This window comes from Bos grunniens, chromosome 18, assembly GCF_055505025.1.
Source record: "Bos grunniens cultivar Pamir isolate PY7600 chromosome 18, Bosgru_T2T1.0, whole genome shotgun sequence".
NCBI lineage: Eukaryota > Metazoa > Chordata > Mammalia > Artiodactyla > Bovidae > Bos > Bos grunniens.
The window spans coordinates 39,321,007-39,346,671 of record NC_141182.1 but is presented as its reverse complement, the minus strand read 5'-3'; the positions used below and the strand labels follow the sequence as shown (position 1 = coordinate 39,346,671).

The 25,665-nt window shown below is 40.5% G+C and overlaps 2 protein-coding genes across 12 annotated transcripts in view; one reads left to right on the top strand and one right to left on the bottom strand.

Moving 5' to 3' along the window:
* The window catches only part of IST1 (IST1 factor associated with ESCRT-III), a 39,630-nt gene extending 17,330 nt beyond the window's left edge, over window positions 1-22,300 (top strand). For 3 of the 7 annotated variants that reach the window (XM_086351573.1, XM_086351574.1, XM_086351575.1), the window contains exons 2-10: window positions 7,109-7,211; window positions 7,616-7,796; window positions 9,087-9,174; window positions 15,819-15,902; window positions 16,413-16,523; window positions 17,468-17,668; window positions 18,452-18,544; window positions 19,588-19,636; window positions 20,926-22,300. In XM_086351573.1, coding sequence (XP_086207699.1) covers window positions 7,124-7,211; window positions 7,616-7,796; window positions 9,087-9,174; window positions 15,819-15,902; window positions 16,413-16,523; window positions 17,468-17,668; window positions 18,452-18,544; window positions 19,588-19,636; window positions 20,926-21,125 — 1,095 coding nt within the window. In that variant the 5' untranslated portion in view covers window positions 7,109-7,123 and the 3' untranslated portion in view covers window positions 21,126-22,300. Of the gene's footprint in view, window positions 1-7,108; window positions 7,212-7,563; window positions 7,797-9,086; window positions 9,175-9,521; window positions 9,681-15,441; window positions 15,569-15,818; window positions 15,903-16,412; window positions 16,524-17,467; window positions 17,669-18,451; window positions 18,545-19,587; window positions 19,637-20,925 lie in introns of those variants that run through there. The other 4 variants (XM_086351576.1, XM_086351577.1, XM_086351578.1 and 1 more) reach the window with 3 other exon arrangements.
* A 512-nt stretch (window positions 22,301-22,812) lies between these two features.
* PKD1L3 (polycystin 1 like 3, transient receptor potential channel interacting) overlaps window positions 22,813-25,665 on the bottom strand; it is an 80,180-nt gene continuing 77,327 nt past the window's right edge. For 4 of the 5 annotated variants that reach the window (XR_015145702.1, XR_015145704.1, XR_015145705.1 and 1 more), the window contains 3 exons: window positions 25,564-25,665; window positions 23,776-23,907; window positions 22,813-22,973 (listed from right to left, as the gene is read on the bottom strand). Coding sequence is in view for 1 of the 5 variants with exons in the window: in XM_086351564.1 (XP_086207690.1) it covers window positions 22,848-22,973; window positions 23,776-23,907; window positions 25,564-25,665 (360 nt within the window). In the remaining 4 variants the exon portion in view is untranslated. The remainder of the gene's footprint in view (window positions 22,974-23,775; window positions 23,908-25,563) is intronic. The other variant, XR_015145703.1, reaches the window with a different exon arrangement.

Genomic DNA, 25,665 nt, shown 5'->3' with positions numbered 1-25,665 from the left:
CTTCTCTATTTATAGTCCCCTACTGGGACTTCTACAACTACTTGTGTAACTATCTTCTATCCCTATCACAATTGTTTATTTAGATTTTGAATTCAGATGCACTTAGATTCTATTCTGAACTCTTAACCACTTAGTTGCTGGCTGATCTTGGGCAAGTCCCTGGTAGAGTAAATGACAGCCCTAGTTACTTTTTTTCTGCCTGTCTTTCTGCTTCCCATCTATCTCTGGTTATGAATGCCTTCAGAACAAGGATACCGTATTGATCTAGGCAGCACCTGACATCTTCTAGGTTTTGAATTGATGTTTTCAGTTTAGGATTATGAGGCAGGTGGCATAAACTGTAATTAATGTCATACTTCAACTGTACTGAGCTTGTGTTTCTCATAAAACTTCTTGTTCTCTCTGGTACCTGGATTTTAGATGCATCACTCCCTCTGCCCGAGACAGTCACACCGTGTTTTTACTCTATGAATTTTGTTTGTCCTTCAGGACTTGGCTTAGGCTTTTCCTTCTCCCTAGAAAGAATTCTTTAACATCCCTGAGTAGGTTACATGTCTTTTCTGTAGAGTGGGTTTCTTAATCGTGACACTTGACATTTTGGGCTAGATTTTTTTTTTTTTTTGTCTGGGGCAGAGGCATGGTCCTGTTCATTGTAGGATGTTAGCATCTCTAGATGCCTACTGTATATGTAGGTGCATACTGTATATATCTTCTCCAATCATAACAACCCAAAAGTCTTCATTCATTGCCAAATGACTGTGGGCAAAATCATTTTCAGTTGACAACTCCTCTAGAGGTAAAGTTCTTAGCAAATAGTATTGTAGTTGCCAGATTTTCTTAGCTGTTTTTTCCGGTAGAATGTAAGGTTCTCTGATCACAAGGATTTTTTTGTTTGTTTGTTTTAATCTCCAGCATCTAGCCATTGTCTGTCATAATCAGTAATATTTGTTAAATGGATTGAACATAATTTAGTATAATGGATCCCAGATATTTACCATTGTAAACTAGAGCTTGAATTCAGTGAAGGATGAAGGATTCTGAAGGGCAGTTTCACAAAAGGAAGATAGTGGGTATTGGTTTATATACAGGCGGACATACTATTCCTAATGTTCGTCCTTACATTGGGTATCTTTTTTGATTTGTCCTTTGGTTACTTTGTTAGACCTAGCTTTTTCCCCCCCATCTTTAAAGATGTATATTTATTGAAGTATAGTTGTTTCAGGTACACAATGTTTCAGGTACACAGCAAGGTGATTTGGTTATACAAATACACATATATTATATTTGAAATTGTTTTTCATAATAGGATTTTATAAGATATTGACTATAGTTCCCTATGCTGTACAGTAAACCTTTGTTGCTTTTTGCATAGCATAACTTTTAAAATTAAAAATCTAGCATTCTATTCCTGCTAACTCAAACAGGTAGAATCAGAACATCGTAATTTTTAGTTAGGCAAAAATTCATAAGTATTCTATCTAATATATATATTATACATATGTATATGTATACAAAAGCTTTTCTATTCATCTCTGTTCTTTAGTGCTTGTAGGTCTTTGGTAAACCTTTCTTATCAAGCTTCACTTGATAAAGGCTTGAGAAAGAACATCAAAAAAAAGAGATGGAGAAATTGGAGAACATAAACTAAATGAAATGGAAGCACTGAATATGAAGTAGAGAAAGTGAAACAAACTCGATAAAAGATAATCATATACCAGTTGTTTTAAAACATAACTGCTCATTAGAAACATATCTGGAGCTCTGAAGAAAAAAAGCAATACCTGAGCATTTGTATTTTTCAAAAATTTCAAGATAATTTTGATACGTATCTGGATTTTAAAAAGTGATTACAGATTTTTCTGTTAGATCCTAGTTTTGGTGATATATTATTTTTCTGTTCACCAGTCTTGATAAAATAGTATTAAGTGAGTAATAGTTACATAATCACAATAGTAAAAGATGTTTATCAGTTTTCACAATCAATAGCCAGACAAAAAATAAAAGATAATTACAATTGCAAGCCATAATGGGAACATGATTAACTTTAACAATATAAAATCAGATCAGATCAGTCACTCAGTCGTGTCCGACTCTTTGTGACTCCATGAATCGCAGCACACCAGGCCTCCCTGTCCATCACCAACTCCCAGAATTCACTGAGACTCAGTCCATCGAGTCAGTGATGCCATCCAGCCATCTCATCCTCTGTCGTCCCCTTTTACTCCTGCCCCCAATCCCTCCCAGCATCAGAGTCTTTTCCAATGAGTCAACTCTTCTCATGAGGTGGCCAAAGTACTGGAGTGTCAGCTTTAGTATCATTCCTTCCAAAGAAATCCCAGGGCTGATCTCCTTCAGGATGGACTGGTTGGATCTCCTTGCAGTCCAAGGGACTCTCAAGAGTCTTCTCCAACACCACAGTTCAAAAGCATCAATTTTTTGGCGCTCAGCCTTCTTCACAGTCCAACTCTCACATCCATACATGACCACAGGAAAAACCATAGCCTTGACTAGACAAACCTTTGTTTGTCTTAACAATATAAAATAATTACATACAATTTTGGGGGGGATCAGGCAGAGTGATGTGTGTGGTAAGTGAAGTGCATACATGCACATGTTTTCATTCACCCAGTCAGCCTCTGTCTTTTGGTTGGTGCATTTAATCTATTTACATTTAAGGTGATTATCTACATTTAAAGTGATTATCAATATACATGGTCTTATTTCTTAATTGTTTGGGGTTTATTTTCTGTAGGTCTTTTCCTTCTCTTGTGTTTCCTGCCTAGAGAAGTTCCTTTAACATATGTTGTAAAGCTAGTGGTGCTGGATTCTCTTAACTTTTGCTGTCTGGAAAGCTTTTGAATTCTCCATCAAATACGGAGAGTTTTGCTGGGTAGAGTATTCTTGGTTGTAGCTTTTTTCCCTTTCATCACTTTAAATATATCATCTAATTCCCTCTGGTTTGTAGAGTTTGTTGAGTAATCAACTTGATAGCCTGAAGGGAATTCCCTTGTATGTTATTTGTCATTTTTCCCTTGTTGCTTTTAATATTTTATCTCTGTCTTTAATTTTTGTCAGTTTGAGTACTGTGTGTCTTGGTGTGTTTGTTAGGTTTATCCTTCCTGGGACTCTCTGTGTTTCTTGGACTTGACTATTTCCTTTCCCATGTTCAGGAAGTTTTCAGCTGTTATCTCTCCTAATATTTTCTCAGGTCCTTTCTCCCTCTCGTGTCCTTCTGGGACCTGTTTAATGCGAATGCTGGTGTGTTTAACGTTGTCCCAGAGGCCTCTTAGGCTGTCTTCATTTCTTTTCATTCTTTTTTCTGTATTGTTCTATGGCAGTGATTTCCATCATTCTGTCCTCCAGGTCATTTATCCGTTCTTCCGACTCAGTTATTCTGCTGTTGATTCCTTCTAGTGTATTATTCATCTGTTTGTTCTTTAGTTCTTGTACATCTTTGGTAAATATTTCTTACATCTTCTCAATCTTTGCCTTTATTCTTTTCCCAAGATCCTGGATCATCTTCACTGTCATTATTCTGGATTCTTTTTCTGGAAGGTTTGCCTATCTCCACATCATTTCGTGGTTTTTCTGGGATTTTATCTTGTCCCTTCATCTGGGATATACCTTTCTGCTTTTTCATCATGATTAACATTCTGTAATATAGTTTTTGTTTTAGCCACTGTGAAGGTGAAAGTGAAGTCACTCAGTCGTGTCCTACTCTTTGTGACCTGTGGACTGTAGACCACCAAGCTCCTCTGTCCATGGGATTCTCCAGGCAAGGATACTGGAGTGGGTTGCCATTTCCTTCTCCAGGGGATCTTCCTGACCCAGGGATCGAACCCAGGTCTCCCATATTGCAGGCAGACGCTTTAACCTCTGCGCCACCAGGGAAGCCCTTAAATACAAGAATACAGTCTCTCCTGTAGAGACACAGAACTTCAGATCCAAGTACTAACATCAAAGATTTCAAAGGGAGGAAAGGAAGCCAGGTTGAAAGAAGAAGGGGGAGGAGGCAGGAGAGGGGATACTGTGCTTATTCTATCTGCCCTCTGATTGATGAGGCTTCAAGAGGGCGGGACTGGCTATGGGAAAAGTAGGTCTTGCCCAATAAAGCTTTAATCCAATTATCTGCTGATGGGTAGGGTTCCTTCCCTCCTTTGTAGTTGTTTGGCCTGCAGGTCAATGGGTTCTGTCATTGTTCAGTTGTTGTTGTCCAACTCTTTGCGACTTCCTGGACTGCAGCACGCCAGGCTTCCCTGTCCTTCACCATCTCCCAGAGCTTGTTCAAACTCATGTGCATTGAGTCAGTGATGCCATCCAACCATCTTGTCCTCTGTCATCCCCTTCTGCCTTTAATCTTTCCCAGCATCAGCGTCCAAAGAGGAGGCTCTTCGCATCAGGTGACCAAAGTATTGGAACTTCAGTTTCAGCATCAGTCCTTCCAATGAATATTCAGGAGTGATTTCCTTTAGGATTGACTGGTTTGAAGTTCTTGCTGTCCAAAGGACTCTCAAGAGTCTTCTTCAACACTTCAGTTCCAGAGTATCAATTCTTCGACACTCAGTTTTCTTTATAGTCCAACTGTAGCTTTGACTAGACAGATCTTTGTCGGCAGAGTAATGTCTGTGCTTTTTAATAGGCTGTCTAGATTTGTCATAGCTTTTCTTCCAAGAAGCAAGTGTCTTTTAATTTCATGGCTTCAGTCACTGTCTACAGTGATTTTGGAGCCCAAGAAAAGAGAGAAATAGTCTGTCACTGTTTCCATTGTTTCCACATCTTTTTGCCATGAAGTGATGGGACCAGATGCCACGATCTTTGTTTTTTGAATGTTGAGTTTTAAGCCGGCTTTTTCACTCTCCTCTTTGACCTTCATCAGGAGGTTCTTTAATTCCTCTTCGCTTTCTGCCATAAGGGTGGTGTCATCTGCGTCTCTGAGGTTATTGATGTTTCTTCCGGCATTTCGCGTGATGTACTCTGCGTATGAGTTAAATAAGCCTAGTGACAATATACAGCCTTGATGTATTCCTTTCCCAGTTTGGAACCAGTCCATTGTTCCATGTCTGATTCTAACAGTAACTTCTTGACCTGGATACAGGTTTCTTAGGAGGCAGGTAAGCTGGTCTATTATTCCTATCTCTTTAGCTATGAAAGGGTTTACACCAAGGGGGACCTCTCCGTGCCCCTATCCCTGTGGTCAGCCCCTGCTGACCCACATCTCCACAGGAGGCCCTCCTCCACTAGCAGTTAGTTTTGGTTCAGTCTCCTGTGTGGTCACTGCCCCTCTCCTCTGGGTCTTGCTGTGTGCAAAATTCTGTTTGTGTCCTCCAAGACTGGAGTCTCTCTTTCCCCCAGTCCTTTGGAAGTCCTATAATCAAATTGCACTGGCCCTCAATGCCAGATTCCCTGGGAATTCTCCAGGCTGGGAAGCATGATATGGGGCTCAGAACTTCTTTGGTATTATTGTTCTGCAGTCTGTGGGTCACCCACCTGGTGGCTATGGGATTTTATTTTATTTTGATTGCACCCCTCCTACGGTGTTAGACCTAACATTTGTTTGGATGTTGGGATTGACTGATGGCTCAGTGGGTAAAGAACCTGCCTGCCAATGCAGCAGACACAGGAGATTCGGGTTCGATTCCTAAGTCAGGAAGATGCTCTAGTGTAGGGCTTGGCAACCGACTCCAGTATTCTTGTCTAGAGAATCCCATGGACTGAATAGTCTGGTGGGGTACAGTCCAAAGGGTCACAGAGTTGGTCTGGACCGAGTGACTAACACTTTTGCTCTTCACTTTTTGTTTGGATGTTACATTTTGAAGTTCATGTGTCCCTAATTAATAGAAGAAATAGTGCCGATAGAGAATGCATAGTGGTCAGTGCACAGTGTTATACCCTAAAGTCTTATGGGTGATACAGGAGTGGTTTTGTTGACTGTAAATCATCTGTTCAGCAAAAGTCTTGGTAAATAATAGCCTTCTGTTGTCGAATTTATTTTATTTTGGTTTTTGTTCTTAATTTTAACTGAAGTATAGTTGATTTACAGTGTCAATTTCTGCTGTACAGCAATGTGATTCTTGTACATATAGATACTTTCTTTTTTAAAAATTCTTTTCCATTATGGTTTATCATAGGATACTGAATTTAGTTCTTTGTGCTGCACAATAGGATCCTATTGTTTATCCTTGTTGTTGAATTTTATATTAATACATAAAGGTTTTTGTTTTTTTTTTTAGCTTTTTACCCCTTTGTATATTTCTTCGTGAGTCGATATTAATGATATTTCTGTGATCTTTGGCTGTAGCTTTTTCTAAAGGTTAAGACTTAGGAGGATTTGAGGACTTAAGGTGGTAATATTTTTGAATTTGGATATAAATTTGATAATCTCTTCTTATCACTACCTTTGTGTTTTATGGGAGAGTAGGAGGCCTTCCTGGAGAAGGCAGTGGCACCCCACTCCAGTACTTGCCTGGAAAATCCCATGGGCAGAGGAGCCTGGTAGGCTGCAGTCCATGGGGTCGCTAGGAGTTGGACACGACTGAGCGAGTTCACTTTCACTTTTCACTTTCATGCATTGATTGGAGAAGGAAATGGCAACCCACTCCAGTGTTCTTGCCTGAAGAATCCCAGGGACAGGGAAGCCTGGTGGGCTGCCGTCTCTGGGGTTGCAGAGTTGGACACGACTGAAGTGACTTAGCAGCAGCAGGAGGCCTTCCTGCTTGTTTTTTTATCACCTTACTCCTATGCCAGTACATAGATTAGATACTCATTTCATCCATCACCAAGTTCTTTCATCTCTGTGTTCAGAACATCTCAGTGCAATCACTTCTACCATTACTGCTGACTATCCCATCCTAAGCTGCTTTCATCTTTTGTTTGGACTGCTCTAATAGCCTTGTCCTTGGTCCTCTTACTTCCATTATTATCCTCCCCCAATCAGTTCTCCACACAACAGCCAAATGACCTTTAAAAAATGTGAGTCACATGATGTTATTTATCTGAATTTAAAAATTACTCTGGTTTATAATGTGAAATAATTCACTATCTTACTGGTCTTAATTCCTGAACTAATTTTGACTTGAAAATAATCACCATGCTTCTTATCTTTTCCCAGGAGGAACAACACAGCATGCTGGGCTCTGGATTTAAAGCTGAGCGTTTACGAGTCAATTTGAGATTAGTCATAAACCGTCTTAAACTGTTGGAGAAAAAAAAAAGTGAGTAGTGCATGCTTGCCTTACATTTTTTTTTCTGGAATACATCGTTGAGTCCTAGCACCCTATTATTGGCTCTTTCAGGCTAGCAGTCTGAAGTCTTAGGGATCCCATATCCTCTAAGTTTTGGGTACATTTCTGCTGTCTTTTGTGACTAGTTAGACTGAGTCACTTTGTAACAGGGAAAGGGACATACTCTTTCTATGGAATAGATAAATGACTACACAAACACTATTCTATTCTATTCTATAAATTCTAGAATAGATGAGATGAGACTAAGTTTGCTAAGGAAGAGTGAGCTAGGATATAGTAGAAACACCGACTTTTTTCTTTCGGGGTGGATGTCTGCCTGCAGGCCAGGGCCCATGTACTACTGCTGTGTGACTGGAATGGGATTTGTGCTTTAGCGGAATTGGCCCAGAAAGCAAGGAAAGAGATTGCTGACTATCTGGCTGCTGGGAAAGATGAAAGAGCTCGAATCCGAGTGGAGCACATTATTCGAGAAGACTACCTTGTGGAGGCCATGGAGATCCTGGAACTGTACTGTGACCTGCTGCTGGCTCGATTTGGCCTCATCCAGTCTATGAAGTAAGCTGTTTTGTCCATTTTTTTCCTTCATCAAGGTGTAGTTGATTTCGGAAGAAAATTCACGTATTTAGTGTGTGCAAGTATACAATTTGATGAGTTTGGGCATAGGCATATATATATACCTGTACACGTCATCTTAAGTTAAAAAAGCAGTTGTCATCTCCAAAAATTTCCTTGTATCCCTTTTTTTTGATAACACAACATAAGATCTGCCTTAAACTGTTTAAAAAAAATTTTTTTTTTTTTTTTTTTATATTTATTTTTAGCAGCTTTGGGTCTTTGTTGCTGTGCATGGGCTTTGTCTAGTTGTGGCATGCGGGGCTGCCCTCTAGTTGCGGTGCTCCGGTTTCTCTTTGTGGGGGCTTCTCGAGCATGGCCTCGAGAGCTCGTGTGCTTAGTAGTTGTGGCACACGGGCTTGGTTGCTCCGTGGCTTGTGAAATATTCCAGGACCAGAGATCAAACCTGTATCCCCTGCATTGGCAGGTAGATTCTCAACCACTGGACCACCAGGGAAGTCAGTTCTTAAACATTTTTAAGCACTCAGTACAGTACTATTTAACTGTAGGCACAGTGTTATTTAGTAGACCTCTAGATCTTTTTCATTTTGTAGAACTATAATGAAGTAAGGTATTTTGATTTGAAGATTAAATCAAATCACCTCTGGAATTTGAGAAAGGAGTGTTACTGGCCTCTTCCTGTGTGTGGGGAGCTAGCACTCAGGGACTACCACTTCATGTACCCAATGATGTTTTTCCTCCTGCTCACTTGAAGGCCTGATCTCAGTGTAGACAACTGTTGAAAATGTGGAATCTGAAATCAAGAGGCCTGAATTTGAGCCTTGGCTCAACCATTTGCTGACTTTGTGACCATGTGCTGGTTTCTTGGTTTGAGATTTTCCCCCAAAATTGGATGACAGAAATGTCTATAAGCCTAGAGTTATTGTGAGGATCCAGTGAGATTTGTGGTTCATACGGTAAAGATTCTGCCTACAATGCAGGAGACCCGGGTTTAATCCCTGGGTTGGGAAGATCTGGAGAAGGCAATGGCAACCCACTCCAGTATTCTTGCCTGGAAAATCCCATGGATGGAGAAGCCTGGTAGGCTACGATCCATGGGGTCGCAATGAGTCGGACACAACTGAGCAACTTCACTTTCACTTTTCACTTTCAGTGAGATTTGTGAGATCGCCTTAGAGGAGGTTATCAAGTATGTGATACAGATGGGGTTTTGTTTGTTTGAAAGAATATTAAATTTTACTGATTTCCCCCTCCCCCCCCCACCTTAATTAGGGAGTTAGATTCTGGTCTGGCTGAATCTGTGTCTACATTGATTTGGGCTGCTCCTCGACTCCAGTCAGAAGTGGCAGAGCTGAAAATTGTGAGTACAACCAGTTTCAGTGATGCAGTAGTTTTTCCTGTTGTTACGTTGGTTTATATATGTCACTTCTGCTTACTTGGCCAGGTTATTTTGTACCCTTCTCATGCTGCCTTTGAAAAAGGCTTTGTGAAATGGTTCATAGAATGGAACTGTTCATAGAATAGCACAGTGTTTTCCAAACTTCAGTAGTTTTTCTAAGAGGCAAAGTTACATATAACCTATGTTTTTTCTTAAATTACTTTTATTGTAATGTCATTTAAGTATGTTTTTAAACAACTGTAAGTCAGTAAAGTTGCAGTAATATTAAGGGAACAGATGTTTTGTTTCATTCATTTGTTCCAGAAATATTTATTGAGTCAATGTTGTGCATTACATGGCTACTGAGAGTGCAGTGGTGAGTAAACTGTGACACCAGCCTTACTCTTGTAGCTTAGAGTCTGGCGGAAGAGACAGACATTAACTGAAAAATTACCTGCCACAACATGGATATGGTACTGACTGCTCAGGTACAAATTCAGTCATTTTCACCTATTTTCTACGTCTTTGCCAGTTATTCACTTGGATATTGTCTCAGTCTTATCTCCCACCTATCTTATAAAATTTCCTTGTCCTCTGTATATTTAAGAGTCTTTTTAAGTCTCTGAATATCTATTTTTTAAATAGTCTATTTTTTTTTGTTATTGTTGTTTCATGGCTTCACTGTCTTCTAACTCTAGGAATATTATAGTCTTTCATAAACTTTTCTTGTTTCTCTAATGTTTGTTTACTTCTGTTTCTTAGATTTAAACTGTTTTTATAGTAGAGGCTTTTCTGAAAGGTTTGGCTGTTTATTAAAGACTGAGGTACTGAAAATGGATTGGAACCTCTTGTGTGCTTAGGTGGGTCTTAATGCCAGATGCCAATTTTTTTGTCTTCTTTTTTTTTCCTTCCAGTTTTAATGGGATATAATTGACAATACAGCAACTGTATAAATTTAAGATGTACAGCATAATGATTTGACTTATGTCATGAAATGATTATCACAATAATTTTGGTAAACATCCATCATCTCATATTGTTGTTTAGACGCTAGTCATGTCTGACTCTGTGACCCAGTGGACTGCAGCACACCAGGCTTCCCTGTCCTTCAATATCTCCTGGAGTTTGCTGAAACTCACGTCTATTGAATCGGTGATGCCATCCAACCATCTCATCCTCTGTCACCCGCTTCTTCTGCCTTCAGTCATTCCCAGCACTGGGGTCTTTTCCAGTGAGTCAGTTCTTTGCATCAGGTGGCCAAAGTATTGGAGCTTAAGCTTCAGCATCAGTCTTTCCAATGAATACTCAGGACTGATTTCCTTTACAATTGACTGGTTTGATCTCCTTACTGCCCTAGGGACTGAAGAGTCTTCTGCAGGACCACAGTTCAAAAGCATCAGTTCTTTGGTGCTCAGCCTTCTTTATGGTCCAGCTGTCACATCTGTACATGACTACTGGAAAAACCATAGCTTTGACTGTACAGACCTTTGTCAGCAAAGTGATGTCTCTGCTTTTTAATACGCTGTCTAGGTTTGTCATAGCTTTTCTTCCAAGGATCAAGCATCTCATCCATTTGGGCATTTCGCATGATATGCATAATACATGATATGCTTATTTCACTGCATATCAGTTAAACAAGCAGGGTGACAGTATACACCCTTGACATACTCCTTTCCCAATTTTGAACCAGTTCATTGTTCCGTGTTTAGCTCTAATGGGGCTTATTGACCTGCATATGGGTTTCTCAGGAGGCAGGTAAGATGGTCTGATATTCCCATCTCTTTATGAATTTTCTGGTTTGTTGTGATCCACACAGTCAAAAGCTTGGATATAGTCAATGAAGCAGAAGTAGATGTTTTTCTGGAATTCTCTTGCTTTTTCTGTGATCCAGCAGATGTTGAAAGTTTGATTTCTGGTTCCTCTGCCTTTTCTAAATTCAGCTTATATATCTGAAAGTTCTCAGTTCATGTACTGTTGAAGCCTAGATACAAAATTAAAGAAATAGAAAAAAAGTTTTGTAACGTGAACTCTTTATAATTTACTCCCAACAATTTCATGTATAACATACAGCAGTGTTAATTATATTTATCACTGCATCTCTAGTCCTTATTTATCATTTTAAAATTAATTTTTATTGGAGTATAGTTGCTTTACAATGTTGTTTGTTTCTACTATACGGCAAAATGAGTCAGCCATATGTCTACATATATCCTGCCCCCGCCCCCCTCCTTTGGAGTTCCTTCCTGTTCAGGTCACCACAGTGCATTAAGTAGAGCTCCCTGTGCTGCACAGTATGTTCTCAGTAGTTATCTGTTCCGTATAGAGTATCAATCCCAGTGTCTCAGTTCCTCCCGTCCCCTGCCCTTTCCTCCTTGGTGGCCATATATTTGTTCTCTACCTCTGTGTCTGTTCTTCTTTGCAAATAAGATCATCAATACCATTTTTCTAGATTCTACATATGTGCTTAATATATGATATTTGTTTTTCTCTTTCTGACTGACTTCATCTGTATGACACTCTAAGTCCATCCATATCTCTGCAAATGACTCAACTTCATTCCTTTTATGGCTGAGTGGTATTCCATTTTATCTGTATACCACATCTTCTTTATCCATTCCAAAATTCATGGACAATTAGGTTGCTTCCATGTCCTGGCTATTGTAAATATACTGCTGTGAACATTGGGTACATGTATCTGTTTGAATTATGGTTTCCTCTGGGTTTATGCTCAGTAATGGGATTGCTGGGTCAAAGGGTAATTCTGTTTTAGTTCTTTAAGGACCCTCCATATTGTTTTCCATAAGTAGTTGTATTAATTTACGCTGCCACCAGCAGTGTAAGAGGGTTCCCTTTTCTCCACACCCTCTCCAACATTTATTGTTGGTGGATTTTTTTTTTTTCATGATGGCTATTCTGACCATGGTAAGGTGATACCTTACTGTAGTTTTCATTTGCATTTCTCTAATAATTAGTGATGTTGAGCATCTTTTCATGTATTTGTTGGCCTTCTTACAACTGAAAGTTTGTAGTACCTTTTGACTGCCTTCATCAATTTCCCCTTCTCATCTGTAATCACAAATCTGATCTCTTTTTTTATGAGTTTGTTGCATGTTTGTGTGTTTCTTTTTTAAGTGTAATTGACCTACAGCACTGTGTTGTTCCTGTTAGACAATTTAGTGATTTTTCTATACATTTCAGAACGATCATGATAATTCAGTTATGATATGTCACCATACAAACAGATTAGTTATTGAAGATATTAAGAAGAGATGGCAAGAATACACAGAAGAACTGTACAAAAAAGATCTTCACAACTCAGATAATCATAATGGTGTGATCACTGACCTAGAGCCAGACATCCTGAAATGTGAAGTCAAGTGGGCCTTAGAAAGCATCACTACGAACAAAGCTAGTGGAGGTGATGGAATTCCAGTTGAGCTATTCCAAATCCTGAAAGATGATGCTGTGAAAGTGTTGCACTCAATATGCCAGCAAATTTGGAAAACTCAGCAGTGGCCACAGGACTGGAAAAGGTCAATTTTCATTCCAATCCCAAAGAAAGGCAATGCCAAAGAATACTCAAACTACTGCACAATTACACTCATCTCACACGCTAGTAAAGTAATGCTCAACATTCTCCAAGCCAGGCTTCAGCAATATGTGAACCGTGAACTTCCTGATGTTCAAGCTGGTTTTAGAAAAGGCAGAGGAACCAGAGATCAAATTGCCAACATCCTCTGGATCATGGAAAAAGCAAGAGAGTTCCAGAAAAACATCTATTTCTGCTTTATTGACTATGCAAAGCCTTTGACTGTGTGGATCACAATAAACTGTGGAAAATTCTGAAAGAGATGGGAATACCAGACCACCTGATCTGCCTCTTGAGAAATTTGTATGCAGGTCAGGAAGCAACAGTTAGAACTGGACATGGAACAACAGACTAGTTCCAAATAGGAAAAGGAGTTCGTCAAGGCTGTATATTGTCACCCTGTTTATTTAACTTATATGCAGAGTACATCATGAGAAACGCTGGACTGGAAGAAACACAAGCTGGAATCAAGATTGCCGGGAGAAATATCAATAACCTCAGATATGCAGATGACACCACCCTTATGGCAGAAAGTGAAGAGGAACTGAAAAGCCTCTTGATGAAAGTGAAATTGGAGAGCGAAAAAGTTGGCTTAAAGCTCAACATTCAGAAAACGAAGATCATGGCATCCGGTCCCACCACTTCATGGGAAATAGATGTGGAAACAGTGTCAGACTTTATTTTTCTGGGCTCCAAAATCACTACAGATGGTGACTGCAGCCATGAAATTAAAAGACGCTTACTCCTTGGAAGGAAAGTTATGACCAACCTAGATAGCATATTCAAAAGCAGAGACATTACTTTGCCAACAAAGGTTCATCTAGTCAAGGCTATGGTTTTTCCTGTGGTCATGTATGGATGTGAGAGTTGGACTGTGAAGAAGGCTAAGCGCCAAAGAATTGATGCTTTTGAACTGTGGTGTTGGAGAAGACTCTTGAGAGTCCCTTGGACTGCAAGGAGATCCAACCAGTCCATTCTGAAGGAGATCAGCCCTGGGATTTCTTTGGAAGGAATGATGCTAAAGCTGAAACTCCAGTACTTTGGCCACCTCATGCGAAGAGTTGACTCATTGGAAAAGACTCTGATGCTGGGAGGGATTGGGGGCAGGAGGAAGAGGGAACAACAGAGGATGAGATGGCTGGATGGCATCACTGACTTGATGGACATGAGTCTCAGTGAATTCTGGGAGTTGGTGATGGACAGGGAGGCCTGGTGTGCTGTGATTCATGGGGTCGCAAAGAGTCGGACACGACTGAGCGACTGGACTGATCTGATCTGATCTGATATTCTCAAAACTACATTTCCTGCTCATGACTCATTTGTTTTGCAAATGGAACTTTGTATCTCTTAATCCCTCTATTTCCTCTTCCTGCTCCCCTCTTGTAACCACTTTATCTATAACTGTTTCTGTTTTGTTTGTTCATTTGTTTTTTAGAATTTCACATATAAGGAAGATCATATGATATTGTATTTCTCTGACTTATTTCACTTAGCATAATACCCTACAGGTCCATCCATGTTGTTGCAAATTGCAAGATTTCATTTTTTTTTTAAGTGGGTGAGTAATATTCCATTGCATATATATACCACATCTTTATTCATCTATTTATGGTCACTTGGTTTGATTCCATATCTTGGCTGTTGTAAATAATTCTGCATTGAGAATAGGTGTGGATATGTCTTTTCTAATTAGTGTTTTCATTTACTTTGGATAAGTACCCAGGATTGGAATTATTGGATCAGATATTAGTTCTATTTTTAATCTTTTGAGGAATCTCCATACTGATCTCCATAGTGGCCACACCAATTTACATTCCCACCAACAGTGTATGAGTGTTCCTTTTTCTCCACATCACCACCAACACTTAATTGTTGTTTTTTTTTGATAGCCCTTCTGACAGGTGTAAGGGGATATCTCATTGTGGTTTTGATTTGCATTTCCTTGATTAGTGATTTTGAGCATCTTTTCATGTGCCTGTTGGCCATCTGTAGGTGTTTTTGGAAAAATGTCTATCTGCCACTTTTCTAATTGGATTGTTTTTTGGTGTTGAGTTGTATGAGTTCTTTGTGTATTTTGGATAATGACCCCTTATCAGATACATTGTTTGTGAATACCTTCTCCCACCAGTAGATGTAGCCTTTTTATTTTGTTGATAGTTACTTTCACTGTACAAAAGCTTTTTAGTAGGATATAGTATCATTTGTATATTGTTGCTTTTGTTTCTTGTGCCTGAGACATAACCCAAAAGAATATTACTAAGACCAGTGTCAGAAAAAATACTGCCATATTTTTTCCTAGAAGTTTTATGGTTTCACATCTTATGTTTAAGTCTTTAATCCATCTTGAATTCATTTGTGTATGGGTTGAGAGAGTAGTCCAGTTTTCCCAGTATCGTTTATTGAAAATGCTATCTTTTTCATGTTCTTGCCTCCTTTGTTGTAAATGAATTGCCCATGTAACTATGGGTTCATTCTTGAACTCTCCATTCTGTTCCATTGATCTCTTTGTTTTCTTTGTGTGTGTGCGCACGCGCATGTGCCAGTACATAGTGTTTTGATGACTGTGCTTTTTTAGCATAGCTTGAAATCAGGGAGCATGATACTTCCGGCACCAATTCATTGTTAGATAATTTAAGCCATTTCTCAAGGGCCTCGAGACTGTCAGGAACTAGTTTCCTTTCCGTGGGTTGGTTATTTTCCTCAGAGAGAAATTTTCCTATCTTCTACATGGAAGGTATAAGCTAGCTAGCTGCATTTTTGAGAGCATGGGCGAGAAGGAAGCCAAAGGTATCATTCTCTTGGGGAAGACTTTCATTTAATTCTCCTGTTCCAGTAGATATTTCTGGTCTCTGCTGTGCAGTTCAGTGGATGGATGAATAAACAATAACTAAATGAATTAATATGTACCTTTTAAGGCTTTGCAGGTCCAGTCTTTTGGAAATCCTGAGTAGAAGTGTGTTTGCCGTTGATTGGAGGAAGCTTGAAGCCTCTTGTAGGAGTGGTTTCCATTTTTATTTACTGTTCTTTTTCTCTGTAGGTTGCTGATCAACTCTGTGCCAAGTATAGCAAGGAATATGGCAAGTTATGTCGGACCAACCAGATTGGAACTGTGAATGATAGGGTAATGAATGTACTTGTTAAACATGGACCAGTGGGTGGGGTGGGAGCAGGTTATTTTACTGCCTGCAGTGTTTCTAGTGGGTATCACTGTAATGTAGCATTCATTTAAGATTGCACATTTCATGGAGAGATGGCTGGCTGGCAGTGCAGTCGGTCAATTCCTTAACCCTGCCCGACACCTCTGATTGTGAAGCTCTGTCATCCTGCGTCATTCCTGATTCTGTCCCCTGTCCTTTGTGCTACTTTTGATGGAGGTAGAAGTGAGGTGGGGAGAAAGATGGGTGAATTCAGACGTGGAATGCCACAGTGTCAGTCTTTGGGCATAAGTAACCAGAGTGTGAGACATACATGCATGTTGTGCTTTGTGACTGAAGAAAAGAATAACTGGTTGGAACTCTTCTTTTCTCTCCATTGACTTGTAAAATGAGAGAAACAAAGTTTTAAAGTGATACAGGATAGGCTTAGGCTGGTTTATACAGATGCATGTTAACCCTGGATCTTTCACTTACAGCTAATGCACAAACTGAGTGTGGAGGCCCCACCCAAAATCCTAGTGGAGAGATACCTGATTGAAATTGCCAAGAACTACAATGTGCCCTATGAGCCCGACTCTGTGGTCATGGTGAGTTTAAGAGTCCTTAGAATACAAAAGAAAATGCGTCTCTCTAGATCACTGTCTTTGAAAAAGAAGCATATTCTTTGCACTCAAGTTTGCGTGTGGGAGTTGAAGCCTTTGTCCAGTTAGTGGTTTTGGGGTAGCAATAAATAAGCCTGCATCTCTCTCACAGAATGTTTAAGGATCAGAAGAGATGAATGACTAAAAGCACTTTGAAAAGGTACAGACTTTGATACAAATATAAAATGGCATTATTGCTACTTCTCAGTGAAGTTCAAGGAACTGGGTAGCAAGAAAAGCCCCAAGACCCAGAATTGATCTTGAAACATTTTTCGGGCACCTACCATGTGCCCCAGAAAGCTGAGAATACAGAAAAGATATAAACAAGGCCACTGTCCTAAGAGGCTTACAGTGAAAGGCAAATATGGAAGTAGTAATTCAGAGGTTACGGTTGATGGGGGATAGTAGATGTTTTGGTGTGCTGCTCAGATGACCCTCCCCCCTACTCCCCGCCCCAGTTACAGACACACTTCAGGACAGAAGCATTTATTCCCCCATCTCTTTGATAACTGGTGGCTCACACAGCTGAGTGGCCCTCCAGTGGTGGCCCTCTTAGAAGAGAGCTTCCTTACCCAGGGTCTTTCCTGGGGGAAGCTTGTATCTGGTCATTGCAGGGGATTAAAGACTGCCCCATTGCCCCAGTTGGGAACATGTGCTGTAGGCCTGTCCTAGCTCCAGAACTCTCTGAGGGAATTAGCCAAGCCCTCTGTTGTGAAGGCATGGCAGCCCAACTTCTTACTTTGCTCAGGCCTGCTTCCTTCATCCCACAGGTCTCTATCCCAAGAGACCTCTCCAATAAACTTCGGTCAAACTGGTCTCCATCTCAGAGCTTCCTGGGGAACCTAGTCTGTGACAGGGCCTGATGATATGGGTTTCTCTCTTTTTCTTAGGCAGAAGCTCCTCCTGGAGTAGAGACAGATCTTATTGATGTTGGATTCACAGATGATGTGAAGAAAGGGGGTCCTGGAAGAGGAGGTGGAGGCGGCTTCACAGCACCAGTTGGTGGACCTGATGGAACAGTGCCAATGCCTATGCCTATGCCTATGCCATCTCCAAACACTCCTTTCTCATACCCTCTTCCAAAGGGACCTGTAAGTATACATACAAATAACTGTGGATGTAAACTCTAGAAAATGTAATAGATGACAAGCTGGTTCTGTGAGCGCACTCAGGAATTATAGGTAACATTTGGTATAGTTTATTGATTATACTGTGGAAAAAAACAGCATTGGGATTTGGAGAAAGTCTTTTGGTTAACCTACAGGTAATGAAGCAGGAAAATCTAGAGAGATGGTGCTAGAAAAAACTTGGTGTAGGTTTTCTGGGACTTGTAGGTATACTAGTAGCTTTTTCCAAAATTGAATAATCATCACTTATTACCAAGTAGAAAAACATCTGTTGTAAACACAAAGATGAAAGTCACTGCTAGTAAGAAAGTCTGGGGACTTTCCTGGTAGTCCAGTGGTCAAGACTCATGCTTCCACTGCAGGGGCGTGGGTTCAATTCCTGGTTGGGAACTATGATCCCACATGTAGTGTGGCACCCCCCACCTCCCCAAAGAAAGTGATAGTAATCTCTGTTTGTGGACATAAAAACAATTAGTAATTTGATGAATAAATAGTTTTTGGCTACAGGTCTTTAAAAATCTAGGTCTTCCTGATCACATGTTGTCATGTCCTTTTAGGCACTTTTTTCTTTTGGGGCTCTTGAATACACATTAAAATAACTATCTTAAATATATATTATTCAATATGAATATATTCACAGTGAGAAAACAGTTGTATACACACGTATTTATTCCTCTCTTCCCATATACATACTTCAAAAATTGCAGATGGGGCAGTGTCTCTTATGTTGCCTTTCTCCTCTTGCAGTCGGATTTCAATGGATTGCCAGTGGGAACTTATCAGGCCTTTCCCAATATTCATCCACCTCAGATTCCAGCAACTCCCCCATCGTATGAATCTGTAAGTGCCTGAGCCTTTTATAAGCAGCAGGAGAGTGAATCCCAGGAAGAGAGCAAAATAATGGCCACAGGGAAGGCAAAGTTTTGATCACCTCTTAGTACTGGCATTGCTGTATGCTTTGGATTTTTGTGTTGCTTTAATATTACCCTGGAAATGGGGCGTGGTGGTGGCGGCAGCATCATTGGTGGCAATGCTTTGTCTGCAGTTAAAAGCCCAGGAATCAGGAAGGAGCTGCAGACCCTAGAAAGTTCTAGTGAGGCACTTTATCATTTTTTTTTTAATAGTAACTAGACTGAGAATCATTTTGACCTGGTACAGTCTTGGTGGTAGTATATAATTACAATACCAGTTTTATAAATTCTCAACACCTTATAAAGGAATAACAGCCAGATATTTGTATTAAACAGAAGTACCAAGTTTAGTAAATTTTGGCCTATAGCATTAATTTTAGTCTTATACTTAAAACTGGCTGGTATTAGTAATATGCTAATAACGCCTTGAACTGTACATGGTTGTCACAGCTTTGGTTCAGAATTAGATGACTTTCCTGCCAGCCTTCTTTCCTCATCTAGGGAGATTCCCCTGTTCCTGAGCTTGCTTAGTGTCCTTTCCTTTGGTTTTTACCTTGGGCCTGAGTTTTTATGTTTTGGCTTTGCACGCATTGAAGCTTTGCCCACAACTGTTCCTAGGAAGGAAGTAGATGATCTATATTAGTATTTGAGGACTTGATTCTTGGAGGTGAATTTGGTGGTTTAGAATGCTTTCTCACTGTCTGGAAGGTGAAGGTATCAGATTAAAGAGAGATGTTAATGATGTAAGAATTTTCTTTTCCTTTGGTTGGCAGTTAAAGAGTTCAACATAGTATCTGTCTGGTGGGAAGGAGATCAGGAAAGGAGTACAGGGGGGCAGAGGGGCAGTTTCTTGGAGCAGGTTTGTTGATTTTGCTGAGCAGCTTAGCTTTTGCCACACACATGGGCCTATACCATTACCTTCACCAGTGAGGCCATTGCTTTCTCTTCTGGTAATGATCTCTTGTGTTTCAGGTTGATGACATTAATGCTGATAAGAATGTGTCTTCTACACAGATTGTTGGTGAGTGTGAGTTAGAAATCCTTTGAAGGTTTTCTCAGTACTGAACCCTTTGTTGTTTGTGTTTTCTCATCACTGTTCCTTCCTCAGATTGTTTTTATGCTTGTGGGATTCTACCCACATGCCCCATTGTCTCCCCACATGCAGTATGGTGCAAACAGAACTCAGGATTTCCCACTTCGAAAAAGAAAAGGTCTATCCTGGCTCCAAGGGATCTCCCAAATTACCTTTTTCTGTTAATAGTTATCATTATTCTTTGTCACCTTCTGGTTGTCCATCACCCTCAAGTTCTTTATGTTCCTGCTGCTTCAACTGCCACTTTGCTTGGAAATACCAAAAAAGTTTTTAAGTTTGGGCATTAAAGAGGGGGAAAGAGGCCATATATCATGAGTGAATGGCTTAATGATTTTTCACAAAGCAAGCATGTTCATGGAGTCATTCACTGAAAAAATACTACCAGCACTCCAGAAACTCGTTGGTGGGGGGGAGGGTTACTTAAAAAAAATTTTTTTTTTAAATCTTTTATTTTATATTGAGGTATAGCCAATTAACAATGTTGTGACAGTTTCAAGTGAACAGTGAAGGGACCCAGCCATACATACACATGTATCCATTCTCCCCAGAGAAACATACACTTTTTAAAATTGGGGACGGTTTTATTGAGGTATAATTTACATACAAAAAAATATAGAAATGTATATTACCATTTTTTAGGTGTATCTACACACATATTATGTAACCACCACCTTAGTAAAGGGAACATTTCCATCACCCCAGAAAGTTACCTTGTGTTCCTTCCCAGAGGCAAGCACTGTTCTTATTTTCTAGAACTTCGATAGAAATGGAAACGTACAGTAGGTAGAGAGGGTGATGACTTTAACTTGTTAAATATAAAATGGAAGATTAGAAACAAGATCACATTCCATTACATTGAACAGTGTGGATGTTAACATTCCTTATACATTTTTTTGCTCTTCCCAGTACAATTCTAGTACCACTCCTTGGACTTTCTTATTACGGGAGCAGACCTTTGTGAAAGGGGAACAGTCCATTTAAATCAATCCTGTGTGCCTAAGCCCTATGCACCACACTTTGACTTCCCCTTAAACTTTTTCTCACTGTAGGAAAATAAAACAGATATATTCAACTATAATTAGAAAATCTAGCCGTTAATTGTCCTGAAAATTTTTGCTGACTTCTAGAATTTTTTTTTTTTTTTAAAGCAGTGTTTCCTTCTGGGCTTTGAGCTGTTTCTCTGGTGTGTGTAACATTATGTTCCTTACTCTGATTAGGTCCTGGGCCCAAGCCAGAGCCTCCTGCAAAGCCTGCTTCAAGGCTCACAGAGACCTACGACAACTTTGTACTGCCAGAGCTGCCGTCTGTGCCAGACACACTCCCAACTGCATCTGCTGGTGCCAGCACCTCAGCGTCAGAGGACATTGACTTCGATGATCTTTCCCGGAGATTTGAGGAGCTAAAAAAGAAAACATAGGCCTCCTAAACCAGGCAAGGTCCAAGTTCTGGGAGTTGAGACTGAGCAGTTTTTCCTTGTAACAAAGAATCTCCATGAAATTGTTTTATCTGTTAACCATCACTGAGCACACTCTCCCTCTGGGCTCTCTTCCTGCTCTACCAGACTCTGCTGCTTTCCAGTTCTCCATTGCTCCGAAGAGACTAACAACTGGGGATGATGAGGTTGGAGCAGCTGGCTCCTGGCAGCCTTTCTTGTCCGTTTCCTGTCAGTGTGATCCCCGGTTCTCTCCTTCCTGTCCCACCATCCCTCCACAGGGCAATGAGAACGTGAAATCATTGTGGGGAGAGATGGCTGGATGGTGGTGGAGAGGACTTCCTGAAGCGTCTCAGCTCTGTGCTGAGGTACCAGACTTAGAAACAAACCCTCTGTACAGAGGGATTTGTGGTGAGTGAGATTCAAGGCCAAGGTGTGTATTTTCACACTCTTAACATGAATGGGGGAGAGAAAAAAATGGCTCAGGAAGCCATTATAATAGTTCTCAGAAGCTGGGTCTTCTCATTGACATGCACACTACTCCTTGCTGCAGGGCACTGTTCCATCTGGATCCAGTTACAAAGTTTATTTGGAAAGCTGAAGGCCTCTCTTAGTTCTACTGGATTCTCAGGGAGCCCTCTGTGGCCTTTGCTTTATTTTGAGTGCTATGTTTCCCTTTTAATAGAGGGCAGCACTGTGTAAATTCCTGTTTTTCCCCCATGGCATTCTGTTGGATTGCATTTGGCTATGTACTGAGCAGAAGTCACCAGTCAAGGCTAAGGTGGGCTTCCAGTAGCCTTAATTAGAAATATTCAAGTCTCTTGAGTAGTGAGCTGGAAAGCCTACAGATTATTGAAGAGGGATTCCTGTTTTCATTTGAAGACTTTATGATCAAGAAAACCTCTACAAACTGATCTCAAATAAATATTTGGTGCCTGTGTGGCTCTAATTGTTTTGCTGCTTCCCTCAATGGATGAGACTAACCCTTTTGCCCCCTAGTTAAGGCCATCTTTCCCCACAAGGGTGGCGCTGGGATCAGAAGATATGACTTCGGCTTCTGTGTGGTAAATCTGTACATACTCCATTCAAGCAACTTTAATGTTTTTGGTTGATTTGTATCTCATGGCTCAGTAGCTGCTAATAAAGTTAAAAATATTGTGCCCTGGTTTCTCCACTGTTTGGGTAAAATGATGAGGGGAAAATTCAGCTTTTAGTGGAGAGTATTTTAAGCAAGTAACTAATATTGGGTACAAGCCAGACCTTACTTTTGCTCCCTGGATATTGTGGATGGACAGTTGGGGAGTAAGAAGCCCGTTTTGATCTCTGTATGTAAGCCCAGATAGTAATCTGGGAGTTGGCATGGTTACTTCTCTGTGACAGCGCTCCCCTGAGCCAGATCTCATGCTTGTGTCTTTGATTATAAAGTTAGAGTGAGCTTACTTGTGACTCGTATTTTTGGAACATGAATGGTAAGTGCTGTCTAAGTTGCTGCTGGGCAGCAGAGTTGGTTCATCCTGCATCACCCTTGTAGTGTTAACCCTTTTCTGGTAGTGCCAAGGGGATTTTTGATTCTTCACTAGGAAAATTAACAAAGTATACTATAAACATTTCCCAAAGTACACCATGCAAAGATCAGTGTTAATATACTCAGAAGTAATAAGCCACGTGAGGAGGCAACAGGATTAAGGTAACTCACCTTTTAAACCTTCATTTGTCCATGGCTGTTGCTGTTAGGGCTGTTTGCTTACATGCGCTCTGATGCTGCCGGATCCCTAACAAACTTGACAGCTTCAGCAGCAGCATATCCATCAGTGTGGCCTCTCTCTCAGTCTGCTGGAAGACGAAAGGAAAAAAGTGAGGAAACTGAAGTTGTTGTTAATGTTGGAAGGAAAAAGTATCAAAGATGTAATTTTTAAAAGTAGATATAAAGATAGTTTCCTTTAATGGTTTATTGTCAGGCCTTGTCAGCAGTGTTTCTGCTACTTAACAGTTGAGAACCAGATATTTTAGGACACTGGATATAGAACATAATGTCAGTCGCTCAGTCGTGTCCAACTCTTGTGACCCCCTGGACTGCAGCACACCAGGCTTCCCTGTCCATCACCAACTCCCGGAGCTTGTTCAAACTCATGTCCATCGAGTTGGTGATGCCATTCAACCACCTCATTCTTTGTCGTCCCCTTCTCCTCCTGCCTTCAATCTTGCCCAGCATCATGGTCTTTTCCAGTGAGTCCATTCTTGGCATCAGGTGGCCAAAGTATTGGAGGTTCAGCATCAGTCCTTCCAATGAATATTCAGGACTGATTTCCTTTAAGATTGACTGGTTTGGTCTCTTTGCCCTCCAACGGACTGTTAAGAGTCTTCTCCAACACCACATTTCAAAAGCATCAATTCTTCAGCGCTCGGCTTTCTTTGTGGTCCAACTCTCACATCCATACATGACTACTGGAATAATGTACTTTTAGTAAATTGGGTTTCCTAGTAAAATGGTTGACAGCAGTATGGAGACTAATAAAGGGAATATGCTGATACCGTGTGTTATATCAATCTATAATCTTAAGAAGAGCTAAATCTGAGCTTTTCCAGGGATAAAAAATCATGATACAGCTTATAGCTTAGTTACTGAGTTACTTACCTTAAGGGATTTCCTTTCTTTACCAAAGGCCATTAAAATGGCAGAAACGAAAAGGTTAATGATCACAAGTACCATCAAAACAACATAGGTGAAGATAAGAAAGGAGCCCAGGACTGGGTTTACAGCAGTAACCTGAAAAGACAATGGAACACTTTGGGTTTAAACACTGATAGTTTAATTTCTGCTTTAAAAATGTAAAATATGTGCTAATACTTTGGATATATTCACATAAGAAAATACTTCTGCCTGGTGGAAACTAGAAAAGCAAAAATACTAAAAAGGAAAATACTTTTGAGTGGACAGAAGAGCAAGAGTGACTGACTCTAAGAGTATATAAATAATTATGCCTTCGGGGCTTCCACAAGAAGATAACAGGTAAGTTGTAGTAATGACTCATGGGAATTTCCTGGCAGTGCATTGCTTATGACTCTGCACTTTCATGGGCTTCCCTGGTGGCTCAGATGGTAAAGCGTCTGCCTGCAACGCGGGAGTCCTGGATTTAAACCCCAGGTTGGGAAGATCCCCTGGAGAAGGAAGTGGCAACCCACTCCAGTACTCTTGCCTAGAAAATTCCATGGACTGAGGAGACTGGTAGGCAACAGTCCATGGGGTCGCAAAGAGCCATGACTGACTTTTCTTTCTTTCTTTCTTTCTGCACTTTCACTGCTGTGTGCCCAGGTTCAGTCCCTGGTTGGGGAACTAAGATCCCACAAGCTGTGCAGCTAAATAAATAGACTCAAAGCCCTTGTGAGTTTTGGCAAATCTAGAAAATACATCTAAATACAGAAGCTTCGAGGAATAGCAAGAGTGTATTGAAAGAATACATAGAAACCAGAAATGATAATGGAGATGGTCTCTGCTATTCCATGCAATTTCTATTCTTAACATAGGATATCAGAATGATAAGCTTTGATCAAAATCTTGCCAGTTTCACTAATCTGAATTGGAATCAGAGAGTTTTTTCTCCCTGATCAAATCTATATATGCTAGTTTTGGGGACCCAAAACCTCATCTGGGTTTCCTACTTTATTTTTTATGTCAAATAGGGATTTGTGTAGGTAGTTTCTGGGGGGAAATGACACCCCTCTGTGACATTCAGTTCAGTTCATTTCAGTCTCTCAGTCGTGTCCAGCTCTTTGCGACCCCATGAATCGCAGCACGCCAGGCCTCCCTGTCCATCCCCAACTCCCGGAGTTCACTCAGATTCACGTCCATCGAGTCAGTAATGCCATCCAGCCATCTCATCCTCTGTCATCCCCTTCTCCTGCCCCCAATCCCTCCCAGCGTCAGAATCTTTTCCAGTGAGTCAACTCTTCGCATGAGGTGGCCAAAAGTACTGGAGTTTCAGCTTTAGCATCATTCCTTCCAAAGAAATCCCAGGGCTGATCTCCTTCAGAAGATCTGTGACATTAGTATTTGTAAACATAAATACTGTAATTCTTTGTGGAAATGTACCTCCCTAATTATTTCAGGTCATTTCCAGCTGTACACTTCAAAAGGCTATTGAGAAAGCAGCAGCAATCATGTTATTTTGTCTTAAGTATGAGAGCCCTGTGTCTTTGGCAGTAAGATTGAGGATACAAGAAATGAGGTATGTGGGACTATGTGGTTAGAAAAGGAGATAACAGCCACTCAAAAGCTGCCATAAAATGATGGCAAAGGTTCTAAATTTCTCCCTTTTCCAGCATGTAATGGTACAGCAGAGGTTGCTTTTATAAGCAGTTCTCGTTTGATGTATTAAACCAAACATAATTCTGCAAGGAAACCAGGAAGAGAGTTTTTTTTTACCTCCTTGTGATGAGAGATTCCCATGAGGAGACTGACAACAGTTACTGCTGAACTGAGAAAAGTTCGGTAGTCGGAGATGTTCCATCCAAACAGTAGGTTAAA